The sequence below is a fragment of the Pleuronectes platessa genome, chromosome 2, assembly GCF_947347685.1.
Source record: "Pleuronectes platessa chromosome 2, fPlePla1.1, whole genome shotgun sequence".
Taxonomy (NCBI): Eukaryota; Metazoa; Chordata; class Actinopteri; order Pleuronectiformes; family Pleuronectidae; genus Pleuronectes; species Pleuronectes platessa.
Window position 1 is genome coordinate 1,366,269 of NC_070627.1, and position 20,063 is coordinate 1,386,331.

Genomic DNA, 20,063 nt, shown 5'->3' on the forward strand with positions numbered 1-20,063 from the left:
AATCTTGATGTTTTCCTACAGATGACATCTGTCCGTCCTGGGAGAGGGATCCCTCACATTAAGATACGTTTATTTATAACAAACACATGCACAATCATGCAATGGTAGGTAAATTTATCCTCTGCTTTTGACCCATCTGGTGCAGGACATACAGAGCAGTGAGCGACCATGTACGGCGCCCGGGGAGCAGATGTTGGAGGAGTAAGGTGCCTTGCTCAGGGGCACTAGACAGGGTAGGGAGAATCCTCTTGGATGTTCGTCTTTAGTTGTCTCTCCGTGGAGTCGAACCAGAGACGAACCAGAGACCTTCTCAGCCCATAGTCCAAGTTTCTGCCACTAGACCACCGCCTCTCTCTGAGGTTTCTACGTATTTTTACATGTTCAAAGGGTTTTTAGTAGTTGTTGGGACATGATTTTTGTGCAAACCACAGGCCTACATGTGTGTTCAAAGCTTGAAACAAGCAAGACGCATGTCCTGGAGTGAACTCAGTCTCCCAGAGTGCAACATGTTTTCTATGTCTCGAGAAAGCCAAAGAACTCAGTCTAAAACTCTCTCTTTCTCCAATCCCTCTCAGGGGCGGAAGGCTGCTCCAGCTTTCCACCCACCGAGGTCAGCAGGGCTGTCCAGCCGCTTCACCTGCATCGCTGAGGAGAGGGCCTGGCTGCTCCAGCACATCTTCTCTTCCCACCAACGACCGGAGGTCAGAGGTGCAGCTCTCCAACTCATCTTCTCAAGGAAACCTCCTCGCCCTTCAAGCTCTACAACCTCCTAGCAGCGACTCGATGTCCTGCAGGTTAGGACTTCGAACCAGCATCTGAGCACACGGCTCCACAGCTACGCTAAGGCAGAGACCGTTCGACCAACTGGCAGGACGAAATTGCAGCGGAGCTGCAACTCCATTTTCCCCTTTCTAAGGACTGGTAACAATCTGGGCTTAATAATTATACTACGCTAAGCAAGACTGTTTATTCGATTCTGTGTGTGTTTATAAGGTTGATATGTGTTTATAAGATATTTGAAAGTTAAGTGTTAGATACGTCATTACGGTAAGCGTGCTGCGTCATTTCCTGTTTTCTTGCCACTGATGGTGGTCGCTCTCTGAATTAGCTCCTCTGCTAAACACAACTGTTTCTCTGTAGCACTACGGCTAAAATCACCGGTCTGTAGTTAAACACTCGCACATACCAACCCTTACTCTATCGTGCTTAGTGATTCTGTGTTCTGTTTGAGCTCACCCTCGCAGCTCTATAGCAGCGATGTCTTCTCTCTCTCCCTGTTGCTCCACTGCTCTCTCTTGCGCCGAGTGTCTCATGTTTACTTACTCCTCTGCCTCCCTTAACAGTAGTGGTACATGTAATAAATGTAGTGTGTTGATAGCGATGGAGGCTCGGCTTAGCGACTTAGAAGCTCGGCTCAGCAGCTTAGAAACTCCGTTAGCTGTAGTTAGCCGGCTCCCGCTAGCCGCGGAGCCACCTAGCTTATCACGTGGCTTAGCCTTAACTAGCAGTCCCCAGACTAGTCCCGTGCAGCCGGGAGCCCAGGGCAGCTGGGTGACAACCCGGAGGGGGCATAGTGCTAGACTTAAAAAGCCCACGATTAAAGAGCCACCAGCTCACGTTTCAAATAGATTCGCTCCACTCAGCGAGGCACCCGCTGATAAACAAACTCTGATTATTGGCGACTCGGTTCTGAGAAACGTCAGGTTAGCGACACCAGCGACTATAGTTAATTGTATCCCAGGGGCCAGAGCCGGCGACATCGAATCTAAACTTAAGTTAATGGCTAAAACTAAAAAAGGTAAATACAATAAAATCATAATTCACGTCGGCAGCAACGACTCCCGGCTTCGTATGTCGGAGGTCACTAAATTGAATGTTGAGTCCGTGTGTGCTTTTGCTAAAACGATGTCGGACAAAGTAGTTTCCTCTGGCCCTCTCCCTAATACAACAGGTGATGACATGTTTAGCCGCATGTTGTCTTTTAACCGCTGGCTGTCGAAGTGGTGTTCTGTAAACGGTTCCGGGCTTTATAGATAATTGGCAAACTTTTTTTAGAAAACCTGGTCTTGTTAGGAGAGACGGCGTTCATCCCACTTGGGATGGAGCAGCTCTCTTATCTAGGAATATTACTCAGTCTATTACATGACAACCCATAGTTGGGACCAGGAAGCAGAGCTGCAGTGCTAAACACTTCTCTGTGCTCCCTCTGGATCAGTCACACAACCCCATAGAGATTGTGTCTGTTTAAATTATTGAAATTAAACAATAACAGAGCGAGAACTCCACACAAAAATCGAATACAAATTAAAACAACCTCTGAAATAATACAGGAAACCCAGACTTTTAAATGTGGTCTTTTAAACATTAGATCACTGGCAAAAAAGGCTCTTTTAGTTAATGAAATAGTCTCCGATTACAACATAGATTTATTGTCCCTCACTGAGACGTGGCTGCATCCTGATGAATATGTCAGTCTAAATGAATCTACTCCCCCCAGTCATATCAATTCACAGGTTCCTAGAGAAATTGGGCGAGTAGGTGGAGTTGCTGCTATTTTTAACTCCAGTCTATCAATTAATCCTAAACCTACAACAACAGAGATCTCAGAAACGGCTGAGAATCCTACCCATTACTTAGACAGCTTCTCTCTGATCACCTGTGATCAGTTTACCAAAATAATCCCAGGTTCTAAACCAACAACCTGTATCTTAGATCCCATTCCTACCAAATTACTTAAAGAAATTCTGCCCCTAATTGATAGTTCGTTACTTAACATCATCAATCTGTCATTATCATCAGGTTATGTACCACAGTCTTTTAAAATAGCTGTCATCAAACCCCTACTCAAAAAACCACCCTAGACCCAGAGGTTTTAGCCAATTACAGACCAATATCTAATCTCCCCTTCGTCTCTAAAATCTTAGAAAAAGTTGTAGCCAATCAGCTGTGTGAGTTTCTCCGGGAAAATAATATATATGAAGACTTTCAATCGGGGTTTAGAGCCAATCACAGTACAGAGACAGCCTTGGCAAAAGTCACTGATGACCTTTTAATAGCCTCAGATCAGGGACTTGTCTGTCCTCGTTCTGTTAGATCTCAGTGCAGCATTCGACACAATTGACCATCAAATTTTATTACAAAGACTCAAACAGTTAATTAACATTAATGGAACCGCCCTTAACTGGTTTAAATCGTATTTTTCTGATCGCTCCCAATTTGTGCAAATTAATGATGAATCATCTGTGCGCACCAAAGTTAACCATGGTGTTCCACAGGGCTCTGTGCTCGGCCCAATTTTATTCTCATTATATATGCTTCCACTAGGAAACATTATCAGGACACACTCGGTAAATTTCCACTTCTATGCGGATGACACCCAGTTATATTTGTCAATAAAACCTGAACAAAGTAATCAATTAACTAAACTTCATCATGTCTCAAGGACATAAAAACCTGGATGACCCGCAGGTTTCTCTTATTAAACTCAGACAAAACAGAGGTTATAATACTTGGCCCCAAACACCTTAGAGATACATTATCTAATGCAGTGATTTTCAACCTTTTTTGAGCCGCGGCACATTTTTTACATTTACAAAATCCTGGGGCACACCACCAACCAAAATGACACTCTATGGCCTAACACAGTACATATAATACATATAGTTAGTAATATAATTTCTAAATGTATTAAAAAGCACTATTTTAAATTATTTCAGCCCTTTCTTACTCTTACCTTTTTAATGAGCACAAATTGAATCAGATTTATGAAACAATCTTTGATTTAACGAAACTTTATTTAACGGAGACATATTATACCCATTTTATCACAGTTGATATGGTTCCTTGGGGTCTTATTGAAATGTCTGTAACATATTTTGGTCAAAATACCAGAAGGATAATTTAAAACAGGACCTTTTAACCCTGTCTAAAACAGATTGACCTGTTTTGAATTTCTTCACTTTGACATTCAGAGCACTGGGCAGAAATCACATCGTGTCAACACCCACCGTGGGCCTTCGCGATGCTTTTTTTAATTAAACAGTCGGATTCCCCTGGTCCGCACCAGTTCTAAGTCAGCTGCTAGGCGCCAGCCGAATTTTCTCAGTTATTCTGCAGTAAAAATACACAAAAATGTGTAGGAGCATACTCAGAGACACCATGAACAGGAATCCACTCGAAGTCACTTATAACCTCTCAAGGAATATTTTTAATCAGCATCTAAATATGGCTACATTAGGAATACATTAGTCCTTTTTTACAGACTTGCCCTTCAATTTGAGGTAAAAATACATAATTTACATGAACAGAAACGTCATGAAGATAAAAATAAAAATAATCAAATGAGAGGCTATAACTAAAATATAGTTGTGTTTTCGTTCTTTTTAGGCGCTCTGACTATCTATACCGCTTTACCGTATGAGGCACAAGTAGACACACAACAAAAACCCGAGTGGCGGCTGGCTTTCCACATGACGGCTCACTTTACTGCAGTCCAGAGTCGCCGCCGCCGACCGCCGTACCCGGTCCCCTCCAACGGCCCGCATCCGCACCGGCGACGGACACTGCCCCGCGGTCCAAAGGAAAGAAAGCCCCCGCACCACTGACGCCGTGAGGCACCGCAGAAGAGGACCTCCCCCCCCAAAAAAACGTCGAGGCGTGGAGAGGAGGGCGACGGGGCGACTGCTCCCCCGGCCGCGGCACGTGCCCAGCGGTTTAACCACAAATAGCAATGATATCGGTGAAAGTCAAGTTTATTACCAATGTGCAGATGTCGGTAAATGAGGTGAATATCGGCCACTACCGATGTTCGGCCGATACTTCGGTGCAACACTAGATATTGGATAATTTCCCACGGCACACCTGACGATCTCTCACGGCACCCTGGTTGAAAATCACTGATCTAATGATATAGCTGCCCTAGACGACATTGCCCTTGCTTCCAATGAAACAGTCAGGAACTTGGGAGTGATCTTCGATCCTGATTTATCCTTTAATAGTCACTTAAAACAAATTTCTAGAACCGCCTTTTTCCACTTGCGTAATATTTCAAAAATTAGACATGTCCTTTCACAAAAAGATGCAGAAAAACTAGTCCACGTCTTTGTTACATCGAGACTGGACTATTGTAATTCATTATTATCTGGCTCCAGCAGTAAGTCGTTAAAGACTCTACAGCTTGTCCAAAATGCCGCAGCACGTGTCCTGACAAGAACAAAGAGAAGAGAGCACATTTCTCCAGTATTAGCATCGCTACACTGGCTTCCAGTTAAATCTAGAATAGAATTTAAAATTCTCCTCCTCACCTTCAAGGCTCTTAATAATATAGCGCCTTTTTACCTTAAAGAGCTGTTAGTACCTTATAAACCCACTAGAGCACTCCGCTCCCAGAATTCAAGCCTACTTGTTGTCCCTAAAGTTTCTAAAAGTAGAGTAGGAGCCAGAGCTTTCAGCCATCAAGCTCCTCTCCTGTGGAATAATCTACCACTTTCAGTTCGGGAGGCAGTCACCGTCTGTTCGTTTAAGAGTAGGTTCAAAACCTTCCTTTTTGATAAAGCTTATAGTTAGAGCTAATTAGTGCGCCAGAACGTTACTTGTTCTATTTTATGACACATGACACACAGACCTTCTCTTTCCAGCTTCTCCCGCAGATCCAGGGCCTCTGTGGCCGCACCATGGATTGCGGTTTGTGGATCGCGCACCGGGGGTCGCGGTGGTGGATCCATTGTGGCGGATTCTGAATCATGTGGGCTGATCGTGGTGCTGGTGGCGGACCCTGTGTCGCGTTGGCATCGGGTACGGGCGGTGGACCAGGACCGCGGTGGTGGCTTGTGATGGGTCCTGGTGGGCGGCGGTGGACGGTGACTGAGGACTGGAGTGGCGTCTGGTCTGGATGGTGGATCGTGGTCCTGCTGGTTGCTGACCATGGACTGTGATTGCAGCGGGACTGCTTGGCATGTCATGTTGGGGTTGTCCTTCGGGATGTCTACCCTCATCAATGCTGCAAGAGACTTTAATCTTTAATCTTGAAGACTTTAATCTTGATGATGTTTTCCTGCACGTGGCATCTATTGCACTTCTGTCCGTCCTGGGAGAGGGATCCCTCACATGTGGCTCTCTCTGAGGTTTCTACGTATTTTTACCTGTTAAAAGGGTTTTTAGTAGTTTTTCCTTACTCTTGCTGAGGGTTAAGGACAGAGGATGTCACACCCTGTTAAAGCCCTATGAGATGAATTGTAATTTGTGAATATGGGCTATACAAATATTTCTGACTTTCATTATCTGATTAACATACACACAGACACACAAGCATTTCACCTAGTTAAACCTTCCCCCTTGGCCGTAAAGCAACTTCAGAAAAGGGGGGGGGGCTCTTATCTTAGGGGGTCAGCGACCATTTTGAAAGCAACCTCAGGAAGGCGTTACTCTTGGGGAGGGGGGGGGGCTGCCGCTATCTTAAGGCGTTACTCTTTGGTCAACCACCATTTTGAGAACACCCTAATTTACCTACATACACACACACACTCACATACACATCCTTGTTAGTTAGTTCGGTTGTTTAGTAAATTGTGTTTTATACTTTATTATGTTCATAAAAAATGTTCTGTCATTAATGTTGTATAAGTGAATTTTGCCAACCATTACACTGTTAAGAACTCCATAACCTTCACTGTTCATCATATAATCTTTAATAGTAAATATTGAGATTTATATTCGAACTAGATCTAAATGAGACTGATCTTAATCAATAAATTGGCTGTCTTTTCCCTTCTATGAAGGGTGGTGCCCCACGAGAACTTTAACCAATTAAAGTTATGATTTAATATTAATGTTTTAAATATTAATGTTTTATATTTTATTTTGATAACCAAATATATTTAGTGCCTAAAGGCACACCATTCTATGGTAACACTTTTCAAGCACTATTGCACAACATAGTTTTTCCTTACTCTTGCTGAAGGTTAAGGACAGAGGATGTCTCACCATGTTAAAGCCCAATGAGACGAATTGTGATTTGTGAATATGGGCTATACAAATAAAATTTGATTGATTGATTGCTAGTTAGGGCTAGGTTGGATACCATAGTTTTACCAATTTTTGCCGTTATGAATCCGTGACATGAAACCCCAGGAAGGTTCGGTGTTTCTCTCTCGTCACAGTGCAGCTAATACAGGAGACTGTCAGGGACCTTTTCTAGATCATGATGCTGTAGCTCTGAAAATATCAGGCTTGAATCTTTTAGGAAATTGAAGGAAAAATAAGTCAAAATGGATTAATTTGATTATATTTTTGTAACCATGTTATCAGGTTATCAGCCATAATATTTAAGCTATGAAAGTCTACCTTAAAAATCTGAGACTTCAGATTTTTTCTTTCAATTTCAAGCTTTATTTCGGTACATAATCCATTTCAGTGGAATTAGTTTATTGTCACTGTTGTGAATTGTGAGCTCACGAACTCAATGCACAATCGTTCTTGTTAATGTACGTTTACATTTTCATGGGATGTTTTAAACGGGTACATCAACCTGGGAAATGTGACTCCTGCCATATATGAAGCCTTACAAATATTTCTTATTGAATGAATGTACAGTGCCTTGCATAAGTATTCACCCCCTTTGGACTTTTCTACATTTTGTCATGGTATAACCACAGATTAAAATTTATTTCTTCGTGAGTTTATGTAATGGACCAACACAAAATAGTGCATCATTTGGAAGTGGGGGGAAATATTACATGGATTTCACAATTATTTACAAATAAAAATCTGAAAAGTGTTGAGTGCATATGTATTCACCCCCTTTACTGTGAAACCCCTAACAAAGATCTGGTGCGACCAATTGCATTCACAAGTCACATTTGCAAGTCACATAATTAGTAAATAGGGTCCACCTGTCTGCAATTTAATCTCAGTATCAATACACCTGTTCTGTGATGGACTCAGAGTTTGTTGGAGATCATTACTGAACAAACAGCATCATGAAGACCAAGGAGCTCACCAAACAGGTCAGGGATTAAGTTGTGGAGAAATATGAAGCAGGGTTAGGTTATAAAAAAATATCCAGAGCTTTGAACATCTCTCTGAGCACCATAAAATCCATCATAAGAAAATGGAAAGAATATGGCACAACCGCAAACCTACCAAGACAAGGCCGTCCACCCAAACTGAAGAGTCGGACAAGGAGAAAATGAATCAGAGAAGCAACCAGGAGGCCCATGGTTACTCTGGAGGAGTTGCAGAGATCCACAGCTGAGGTGGGAGAATCTGTCCACAGGACAACTATTAGTCGTCTACTCCACAAATCTGGCCTTTATGGAAGAGTGGCAAGAAGAAAGCCATTGTTGAAAGGGATCCATACAAAATCCCGTTTGGAGTTTGCCAGAAGCCATGTGGGAGACACAGCAAACATGTGGAAGAAGGTACTCTGGTCAGATGAGACCAAAATGGAACTTTTTGGCCTCAATGCAAAACGCTATGTGTGGCGAAAACCCAACACTGCCCATCACCCTGAGCACACCATCCCAACAGTGAAACATGGAGGTGGTAGCATCATGCTGTGGGGATGCTTCTCTTCAGCAGGTACAGGGAAACTGCTCAGAATAGAGGGAAAGATGGATGGAGCCAAATACAGGGAAATCCTTGAAGAAAATCTGATGCAGTCTGCAAAAGACTTGAGACTGGGGCGGAGGTTCATCTTCCAGCAGGACAATGACCCTAAACATACAGCCAGAGCTACAAAGGAATGGTTTGGATTAAAGAATGTTAATGTCTTAAAATGGCCCAGTCAAAGCCCAGACCTCAATCCAATAGAGAATCTATGGCAAGACTTGAAGATTGCGGTTCACAGACGGTCTCCATCCAGTCTGACTGAGCTTCATCTTTTTTGCCAAGAAGAATGGACAAACCTTTCCATCTCTAGATGTGCAAAGCCGGTAGAGACATACCCCAAAAGACTTGCAGCTGTAATTGCAGCGAAAGGGGGTTCTACCAAGTATTGACACAGGGGGGTGAATACTTATGCACCCAACAGATGTCAACTTTTTTGTTCTCATTATTGTTTGTGTCACAATAAAATGTATTTTGCACCTCCAAAGTACTATGCATGTTTTGTTGATCAAACGGGAAAAAGTTTATTTAAGTCTATTTGAATTCCAGTTAGTAACAGTACATAATGGGAAAAAGTCCAAGGGGGGTGAATACTTATGCAAGGCACTGTAACACATTTTTTTAAGTCCGACTATACCTCGATCAGTCTATATTTAATATATACTAAATCATCCAAGTGTTACTAAATTAACAATTTAGTAGCACTTAGATGATTCCTTATAGCATTTTGTAGTATGAAATGTAATTTAAATATTTATATTTGGGTTTGACTCTTAAACTCGTTTTTGAGGAGTTTAAGAGTTTAAGTTAAAGTCAAGACATTAAGTTAATGTCTTGAATGTCTTTTTACTGTTACGTCATGTTACAGAGTTTCAGCTGCCAACTGACTTTTACTGGAAGAAAAAGTGTCTTTGTGTACAAACTTAATATTTAGTGAGTGATTGATATTTCTGTTCTTTTTTAAAGAACATTTTATTCTGACATTTTAATATGAAAACACAAAGACTCCTCAGATGTTTCTGTATTGCAGCTAAAATGATTCTTATTCCTCTGTGCCTGCGAGGTCATGTGACCAAAGCATTATATCATGATACACTGTGACGCCTGCGGAAATAAAACAAACTGAGTGAGTCTTGAATCTGTTTCCTATTCCTGTGAACACGATATCTCAAGAACAACTTGAAGGAATTTCTGTATTCAAGTTGATCCAGAAAATCAACAGTCGACCTTTGACCTGAATCATATTCTGCTCTGATTTCATTCATGTTTTTTTTTCTTCAGCACCTCAGATGAATAAACTTTTGGATGAAAATGACAGTTTTCATTTCATTTACGTCAAATAGTTTTTATATTTTGCTCCTCTGAGGAAGAGAGTGGATAGAAATTGTTAATTTCACATTAGCTGTTTAGTGTGTGTTTCCTTCAGTTCGTCACTAGAGGTCAGTATTACACTAATTACTTTGAGTCAACACAACACATAACGGTACATTTCATTGAGCTGAAAAGTTTTTATCCAAAGCGACTCACAATAAGTTCATCAACCATGATCAGAACAACAAAAATCAAGAAAGTACAATTAAACACAAAGTTATTATCTGTGATTATATAAAGTGTAAAATAATATTGGACACAAATATTAGACAAAATTGAACCGGATACAATTATATTACTGTTACACTTTTGGGTTTTGTGAACTTACTTTATTTATTTGATTGAACTATTTGGAGAGAAACAAGCTCAACTTTGACTTTTTGTTATTTTCACCTGGACACATTCTGATCACATGCTTTTTTTCTGAGTTTGCAGAACATAAAAAATGTTTGAAGGTAAAATTTCTTACATTTTTAAGAGGCCAGTTGTGTGTGGTTATTTAAGAATAATAAACTTTCCTGCATTTTTTCCACCACAAATATGTTTTGAATTAACAAACATCTCACAAACATGTTTATACATTTACAATGAATCAAATATCACAGCCTGAAGCCCTACTAACAATAACAAGGGACTCACACGGAGGTGAACGTAGCTAATAACCATGAAAAGGTTCACAAAAGTAGAAATCTGTATTTGTAATCTTAATTTCCCTTCGGGGATGAATAAAGTAATCTATCTATTTATCTATCTAATCTATCTAATACCTCACAACAATACTTGAAGTCCTAATAACATCAATCACAAAAGTTACAAGATGGATAGACAAGTTTTATTCTTTGTCAGGAGCATCTCTCCATCCTAAGATGGCCTGTCAAGATGCTGGTCCAGATACTGGTCCAGATACTGGTCCAGATACTGGTCCAGATGTTGGACGGGACCACTTTCCTATCATGGGGGTGTGACCAGTGCTGTTGTTTTTGGATTAACCACACGTTTTACTCAGTCTATGGTTTTACTCTGGTAATGGTGACTGGTCTTCAAGAGCTGACTATTCTAGACACAACTATAACAGGACAGCAACAGAGACATCATGTTGTGTAATATTAGTCCATATTATAACTGTAGATGATGACTTTCTTCTTGTTCTCCTGATAAGACCGTGGCCTGGCATTGCAGTATCGACTGGGAAGGAGCCCTGTATCCCAGTCGGTACACAGGACTGGCCGGGCTATAGAGAGGTGGATGATGGAAACACAGTTCCTCACACCAGCAGAGCAGATGTGGATAGACACAGCTTCAGCTTTCTGGAGCAGGTGGAATTTCCCAAACTTCCTAGGGGCCATCGACAGGAAGCATGTCACGATAACAGCACCACACCAGTCTGGCAGGTCTTCAACTCTCCTGAAGCCATCAGAGAATCAAAGATGGTTGGATGAGGCTGAAGAACCAGGGGAGCACCTGCAGGATGCTGGGAACATGGGGAAACAGAGGAAGCAGAGAAGCTCTTTCTTCATCTCTCCTGAAGGAAGAGTGTCCTCACAGGACCTCATGGAGCCGTCTGAAAATCCAGTTGAAGCTTCAACAAACTGAAAGACCTGAGTCCTTGTATGTGGAAGCCTTGTGTATACCTCCTTTTTTTATTAAACAAAATCTTGAAAATGGAACTTTTATTTGGCACCGTTTCCTCTTTGTTTGTTTTCTGCTTTCAATAAAAGTTGTTGAAAAACCTCAAATTGTTCTTTATTTATTTTGCAATACTAACGTACAGGTAGAGACTTGGTTCAAGTAGTTAAGGATTATTTATTTAATACCATAAACTTTATGGAATTAAATAAATGCCAACGTTTAACTTGCACTAGCACAGTAACTACAATCTAACATAACATGCTTTATGTGAGTGTGAAAGAGGAAGTGGCACTTTCCTTGCTCCTCCCCCTCCAGTGACAGGACTCCATTACAGTCTCCGGACAGAACAGGTTCCTGGTGAAGAAGAGGAGCAGGACGTTTCTCTGAATTCCTCCTGATAACTTTTCTCTGGTGATTTGTCAGAATCTTCACTAACGGATCGAGTTTATTTGGTTCAGGTTTGTTTTAAAAGTTTCACAGCTCGTAGGAAGCAGCATCCAACTCTTCACTTTGAACCGTCCCTCGTCACAGTTTACGATGTTCTGGTTCAATACAACTTGTTGGATTCTCTTCACCTTCACGCGTGTTGCCGCTCGATCAGTTCTAAGAGACAGACAAGGTAAGACAACAGTGAAGCTAACACGGAAGGCTAACGGGGCTAGCTAAGCTAACAAACATAACAGGAAGTAACTGGAACTCGCCTTCATACTGTCATATACGGTAGTTTAATGCGCTTGCGCATATACTGTTGGCATCTGTTGCACTTCTGTCGGTCCTGGGAGAGGGATCCCTCACATGTGGCTCTCTCTGAGGTTTCTACGTATTTTTACCTGTTAAAAGGGTTTTTAGTAGTTTTTCCTTACTCTTGCTGAGGGTTAAGGACAGAGGATGTCACACCCTGTTAAAGACCTATGAGATGAATTGTGATTTGTGAATATGGGCTATACAAATAAAATTTGATTGATTGATTGATTGATTGATTGATTGATTGATTGATTGATACGGGAGTTGTGGACGCATGTGAGTGACGTATATGAGTGACGCATGTTGTGAGACACGGTCTGCAATAAAGCGAACTTAGCAACTGAGAAGCCTCCTTAGCATTGATTTACACATACTAACCACGCATCGTTCACTACAACACGCACACACCGAACAAGTGTCACATGAAAACATCCCGCACATCAACAGGCGGAAGCTTTGTAGTGTTTGGGTGTAAAGCTTCGTGTGTCCTCACAAGGAACTGAAAACACAAAACAACTGTTCAAACATCTGTATGGAGTGTGTGGCTTTGATATGAGACACGCGTAGAGGTCACAGAACGTGGACAGAACCGGGGAGTCTCCACAGGGACTCGTTGTAGGGACATGGCAGCTGGAACTTCTGCATTTGTGTTATCAGAAGTGACACGCATTCATTTCTGAGTTCTATTATTAGTCATAATACTTGCAGAATGGTGCAGATGGTAATTTCCTTCATGTGAGATACCAGACTAGTTTCCCTGTGTGTGTCAGTGAAACACTTTGTTGCTCTTTTTGAAAAAGTTGTTGCATTATTTCATCTGATTTGTGTCTGTGTGCTTGTAGTGGGGGGGCAGATGGGGACATTCACATTTACCGGAACTAACAACACGAAGATGAGACACACACACACACCTCTAGTTGTTCAACAGTACTGTCTTCTGAACCACATTTTTGCATGATATCTCACACGCACACACACACACACTCACCTGGACCCGCCCTTGTTGATTGATGAAGCTCCAGTGACATGTCATCATGAACTGATGTCTTGTTGTGTAACGTTGATCTTTTCTTCTCTTTCCTCCTTCAGGACCAGATGTCGTCAAAGTGTTTGTGACAGAAGGAGATGATGTCATCCTGCCCTGCTCTCCACGACCCAACGTGAACATCGAAGCAACAGTGTTCGACTGGAAGAAAGAAAACAAGGAGGTGTTCCTGTTCGATAACGGCAAATACTACGGAAACGGCCTCTCGGGTCAGGATCAGGATTTTAAAGGACAAGTTTCTCATTTTGCTGAAGAGCTGAAGCAGGGAAACGCCTCCATACTCCTCAGAGACACCAGGATTACTGACAGTGGGAACTTCACCTGCATCCTTCCTCATCTTGGGTCGGGGCAAACATGCAGGATTGAGCTGGTTGTTGGTGAGTACGTTCATAACTCAGTTAAAGAAGCTGTGTGTAAGTTTCTGCTCCTGCTTCATACTCAGCTTCTGCATTGTTGACTTCCTGTCCTGAGCAAACAGTCAGGACTGTGTTGAGTGGCAGAGCAGAGCAGAGTGGAGGGGCTGGGGGGTGAGGTTTGAACATGCCCTGGATGTAGACTGGACCTGATCCGTTCACAGCACGGTACCAAGTACTAGTGTTTTGAAACGGATGCGGGCAGCTACTGGGAACCAGTGAAGGGAGCGGAGGAGTGTGAGTGAAGTTAGGTTAAAGACCAGTGGAGCTGCTGGTTTCTGGCGTGAGATGACCAGAGCCTGGATCGAACCTGGGCCGCCTTCAACCAAATGTCACCAGGAGACATCACGTGACAATAACATGAACCGTTTTGTTTGCATCACTCATAATGAGCATTTCAACAGTTGGTTTATTAAATAACAATTTCATCAAATTTAATGATGTTTTTGATTCTGACTGAATCAATGAATAGAAAACGTCTCTCTGGTTTAATTATGGTTCCTTTGTTCATTTATCACCGTGTTTTAATTTTAAACTAACAACAAATTACACATTTGTTTGATTAAATACAGAATATTGTAACAATGCAAAAAGTGCTTTGTCATTAGAGTCAGAATCTTATTCTTGACACAAAGTAGAATGTTGTGATATTAAATAGAATTTTAACATGTTTTTTTTTTTTTTAATCAAGCAGAAGAAGGATGTAACAACCCAAATGTTGTCTTTGTAATCGTCCGTTTATCTGTTTGTATCTCTTCCTTTGTGTTTTCTCTCCTCTTTAACACTCTGTCTCTCACATTAACAAACAGATCAGAAAGTTCCTGGTATTTATCAGATGTTTATCTCTGTAAATGTTCTTTATAAGTTGTTCTTCATGTTCACTGGAGCAGTTCTAGAGCCGAACATCAAGATACTTGGTGAAACAAAGGAAGGAGTTCAGCTGCAGTGTTCTGTTCGAGGTGCGTCTCCAAAACCTGATGTTCATTGGCAGAATGGTGATGAAAACATTATTCCTGCTGAAGAACCTCAGGTCTCTGAAAGAGAAGGCAGATATGACATCATCCTCCAAACGACTGTGACCAAGACCGACATCTATCGCTGTGTCTCCACTCAGGAGGAGATCCACCACCAGATATATACTGAGACATATGTACCTGTCCCTGGTGAGTTTCTTTATATTTCTACTTTTAATCATCCATCATCTACACCACTCATCTTCTGAGAGTCGCAGGATGGGGGGGGGGTTCACCTGTCAGTTAAACACAGAGCTTCACAGACAGAGACAAACCAGCATCATTCACACCCACCAGTGATTTAGATCAACCAGTAAAACACAGCCTCATGTCTCTATGGGAGGAAGGTGGAGGAACCAGAGAGAACCCACTGACACAGGGAGAACAAACTGCTGATCACTTCACAGGTTAGAACCCACAACCTTCCTCCTGTGAGGAGACGTGTGTGTGTGTAAAGTTTCAAACGTCTCAGCCTGAGTCCGATCAGTTGTGAGTCTGAGACTGAACTTCATTCATCTCCAGAGAGAAGAGGAAGAAACCACATGTTTAGTTCTGTGTGAAGGTTGTGACGTCCAGTCTGCTCCACAGGAAGTGACGCTGTCTTCTGTCCTCTCTTTCAGACGCTGGAGGAATGGTTCCTGTTTGGGTTGTCGTCAGTGCTGCGGTTGTTGCAGTTTTCTTGACTCTTCTTGTCTGGGTTATTGTCAGTGAATTTTACTTTGTGCTAAAAAAGAAAACTCACTCAGCAGTACCAACAAATCCACGATTCATCATAACGATGATGAGCTGACAACAACACAAACAATTCTCGATCTGGTGTTTAGAGTCTTGACAGAGACATAAAGATTTCTGGAGAGAGAGAGAGAGAGAGAGCCCTGCCCTGCCCCTGCTGAATCATCATTCACTTTCACCTCTGGACCCAAACTAGCAGCAGCACTAAACGGAGGTTATCTAACTGAAGAGGATTTAAATAAAACCATATTTGACTTCAGTTGATGATGAGTCATGAAACAACTGGAGCTCATCCAGCGATCAGGTGACTCGTGGACAGGAAGAAGAGCTCATGTAGGAGCAGCAGATCTGGGGCCAGTCTTCAGGATGTGGAGGAGAGAGACCTGATGACAGCTTGTTTCTTTAATGAGATGTGATGATGTTCATAAAACACCTTCAGGTTCCTGTGAGAAACAGACCAACACAACTTTGTGTTTGATTCTCTGGATTCTCAGATTCAGAATGTCTGCTGTTCTTAGAGGTGGTAGTGACATCACAATGTTTACTGCTGTTAACTCTTTAAAATGTATTAGATATAAACCTCTTGTTTACGTTGTAAAGGTCACCTTAGTGCACTTTACAACGACAAACTCAATGTTTTTCGGGAGGACAGATAATCTGCATTTATTACAGTCTGTGATATTTAAATTCAGAATCCACAGTTTATGTGATTGAACAGTTTATTTGTTTAACACAACTACCCAGTATGATTAAACTGGACTGAGCTCATTTTCCATTGACGACTGGACTGGTTGTTGCACATTAATGGACAAGACTCTGTTCACTTCACTGCTCATTGTCCCACTGGTCTCTGGTGAGTTTATTAATTCATGTTCACACTGCGTCTGTCCTGAGAGGCTTCAGCTCTGTGTGGGAAAAGTGCTTCAAGGACTAAACGCCACCTGTCTGAGTCATTCCAGCTGTGCAGGTGAGGCTGCGTTTAGATCCTCTCGTGTCAGAGGCCAAAAGCAGGTGAAGTCAGGTGAGCTGCAGAGAGAGGAATGTCTCCACACTGGTTTTCTAGCAGGTGAAGTCAGGTGAGCTGCAGAGAGAGGAATGTCTCCACACTGGTTTTCTATAGAAAGATCATTTCTTCTGGATCGTGGACGAGATGAATCACGGGAACATTCAGCCTCGCTGCTGGTTCACTGTCACGTTCAGATCGGGTCGGTTTCCTGCTTCTCTTCTCCTCTTTCAGACGAAAGAGAGGACAGAAGTCAGTTTCAATCCCTGTGGAGCAGACTGGACGTCACAACCTTATTTTTGTTAGTTCTAAGTTTTGATCCTTACAATATTTGTTACTTCAGTGTTCATACATATTATGACCAATGGATTTCCATAACTTTTCAATAAGTTTAAACCAAATTTTCATGACTAAACATTGAAATCTCGGTATGAACAAGTGACAATTTTGTATTTAAACTAACAGTGAGAATTTCAAAGCATACGGTATACCTTAAATGACACAAATGAATGAGAGACAATAGTTTGATTGGGGTCTTTGTCTGTTGTAAGCCATTGTAAATCAATGCTAAGGAGGCTTCTTAGTTGCTAAGTTCGCTTTATTGCAGACCGTGTCTCACAACATGCGTCACTCATATACGTCACTCACATGCGTCCCAACTACCGTATAACCAACAGTATACGCGCAAGCGCATTAAAACCACCGTATATGACAGCCATGACATGTACTTTTCCATTTGTAGCCAAGCACGGTTGAATCTACACTGGTACCGCGGAGAGACAACAGATGTGTGTAAGGCAAAGACCAGCAGGGGGCGCCACATGGCTGAGAACCTGCTGAGAACGGAGAGTCGGCCCTGAACAAGCTTCGTGGTCACTTCTCCTGCTTGGTCTCTTTGAATATGTCATTAGTGTTTTAAAGTCAAGCTAAAAGCAAAGTGTAGTGAAGAAGCTCCATGTTCTTCAAACATCTGGCCCTGAAGTGTTCCTCTTGTTTCTGGTTCGCTGCTCCCAGCTCCAATCTGTACAAACTGCAGAGCAAGTTCCCAACAGCGCCTCCTGTGGCCACGTCGTGCTTCTCCCACTGGCCACCAGCACCAAGGTACAACTGGGGCTTCTGATCTCAGTCGAGATTTAACACGGACTTCCCTGGAAGAGGAAATCCACAGAAAGTGATAACTGATCTCTGATCAGCTCCTCCACAACTCTGCAGCTAAATATCATCAAGACACGGTCCAGAAGAGAAAAGAACAATTCAGCCTCGGACCCAGAGAGAGACGCTGGCTACGTGAACTGGTAGACACATCAGCTTCCTCCTGTTTCACATCAATGTGAACGGGATCCTGATGTGTCACGTGCAGGAATGAGCCTCGTGCACAGTGTCTCAGTGGAGCAGATCAGCTCCTGTGCAACATCGAGTGAAGATGGAAATAAAAACGTCCCCAGATGAAGGAGAGATGAGACAATCGCACTGCACTGATTGCTGTTGGTGTTGTCAGTGGTGCAATATGTAAATACCGTGTGTGTAAAAAGAAAACTCCCACTGAAGAACCACCTGAAGAAAGTAAGTTTATTTAACTTATTAAATCAACATAATGATGAGGAGCAGACGACACAAACAATTCTTCATCTGATGTTTAGAGTCTTGACAGAGACACAAAGATTTCTGTTGGTATTTATCATCGACTGTAAATAAAGACAAACATGACTGTTAACAATCTATATCGCCCCCTGGTGGCTGATGGCATTATAGGTCATGATCCCTTTTTTATATTGATCGTCTTTATATACAGTCACTGATGGTGTTGTTTTGTACAGTGTGTAGTTGTTTATTGTTATTTGCAGTGTGTAGCTGTAAACTCTGTGTGATATTCATACTGGAGTTGATTTCCTGTCTTGTTGTTTTTCTTGCTGCAGATCAAGCAGCAAACGGGACTCCTCTGAGAAGTCAGACTCAGATTGATGTGGATCCGTCTCTGTAGCATCTGTCTGCTCCGCCCTCTTCACTCTGTCACATGATCTGTGAGGTCTGCTGCTGCAGCTAGTGTGGCGGTGTGTGTCTGCCAATGACCAGGTGACACAGGAAACAGGAAGTGAACTTCTCCATTGGTCCAACAAGTATTTACCTTCGACTCAAACACGAATGAAAAGCTTCAGAGTGACGACCACACAACGCTGTTTATTTAAAGATAATGATGTCATCATGACCTCACTTCCACCACGTGACAACACATGATTGGTTCTTGTGAATAAGCTGAAGGTCTCGTCTCAAATCTTATTGGCTGATAAAACTTGTGATGTTTACTCTTTATACATCTCACGATTCACACGTTAAAAACCAAAGGTCGTTAAAACTGTGTGGTCCTGTCCAGCTGCAGCTCTGTTGCTAGGCGACAGCGGGACAAGCTGGAGACTCAAATCACAGAAGTCCTCCGTGGACCAGACGTCTCATTTCAGTTGGTCCTTCACAAAGGAGACGGCCCTGGAACCAGGACACAGCTTCTATGACGTCATGTTCTGACCTCACAGTGACGTCACGATGACATCATTCCTGTCACATGAACATTTATGACTTTTCAATATATGTATAAAAGCTTCAGGTCGTATCTATCGTCCAATAGGAAGCAGAGACTGTTGAATGATGCATGAAGTCATTTTCTGACCTTTTCTTCAGAAAGTGAAATGAAACTGTGACATCACATCCTGGACACGTATTTTGAAGGAGACAGGATGTTCCTCTCTGTTTCATGATCTCTCTGCTTGTGGTTCTTCTCTCAGCTGAACTTTGACTCAACCACACGTCACTGATCTCAGACCTGCTGCTCTGCTCTCAATCAATGTGAATGTTCTGCAGCTAAAGTGAAAATGTGATGAGTCAGTGTTTATTGGTGAAGGTGCTGTTGCGGGTGGAAATCAAAGGAGAGGAGTCGTCGTTCTCAAGTTGAAGTTAAGCAAGTTTATTCAGAGGTCACAGGTCAGGAAAACGCGGTGTCCAGCAATTGAACATGCATGGGTCTCTAGTTCTACGCAGGAGGCTGCACAGGAAGAAAGACGCTTAAACAGAGTGCGCACATAGATTATATCCTCTTGGAATATCGCATGATGACGATGTCGTACGTGCACACCAGAGGTGATAATGTTGCTGTATCAGTGCAGCTGCGTTAGTGTGCTGTCTGGGGGAGAGATTGTGGCCCAAGGTCTACTCACTGTCTCTGTGCGAACTGAATCAGGGAGCTGGGATGTGTGATATAAAGTGTTGACTATGAGTATGGTTTAAGGAATATATGTGGTATATCAATATGAGTATGTATTATGTGTTTGGTGTATGTCAATATGTGTATGTGTTATGTGTTTGGTGTTTGGTGTATGTCAATAAATCCCCCTTTCCACACCTGATAGGTGTGGACATCACAGGGAAGGCAAAGGGCAGGAAAAAGGGGAATTATACAAAAAAAATGAAACGTCAACTTATAGCTGTGATATAAGAATCACAGCTACTAAAACCAAAAA

The 20,063-nt window shown here is 42.3% G+C and overlaps 2 protein-coding genes and 1 long non-coding RNA gene across 6 annotated transcripts in view; all 3 read left to right on the plus strand.

The window, feature by feature from the left end:
- The window catches only part of LOC128424700 (butyrophilin subfamily 3 member A2), a 108,103-nt gene extending 91,773 nt beyond the window's left edge, over window positions 1-16,330 (plus strand). For all 4 annotated transcript variants that reach the window (XM_053411053.1, XM_053411044.1, XM_053411061.1 and 1 more), the window contains one exon: window positions 15,440-16,330. In XM_053411053.1, coding sequence (XP_053267028.1) covers window positions 15,440-15,609 — 170 coding nt within the window. In that variant the 3' untranslated portion in view covers window positions 15,610-16,330. The remainder of the gene's footprint in view (window positions 1-15,439) is intronic.
- LOC128424687 (butyrophilin-like protein 2) overlaps window positions 1-20,063 on the plus strand; it is a 138,100-nt gene that overhangs the window by 63,514 nt on the left and 54,523 nt on the right. The gene's annotated exons all lie outside the window — the stretch shown is intronic.
- On the plus strand, window positions 22-7,774 carry LOC128424759 (uncharacterized). The gene is made up of 3 exons (XR_008333053.1): window positions 22-233; window positions 576-921; window positions 5,637-7,774. It is a non-coding gene; the product is annotated as an uncharacterized LOC128424759 (long non-coding RNA).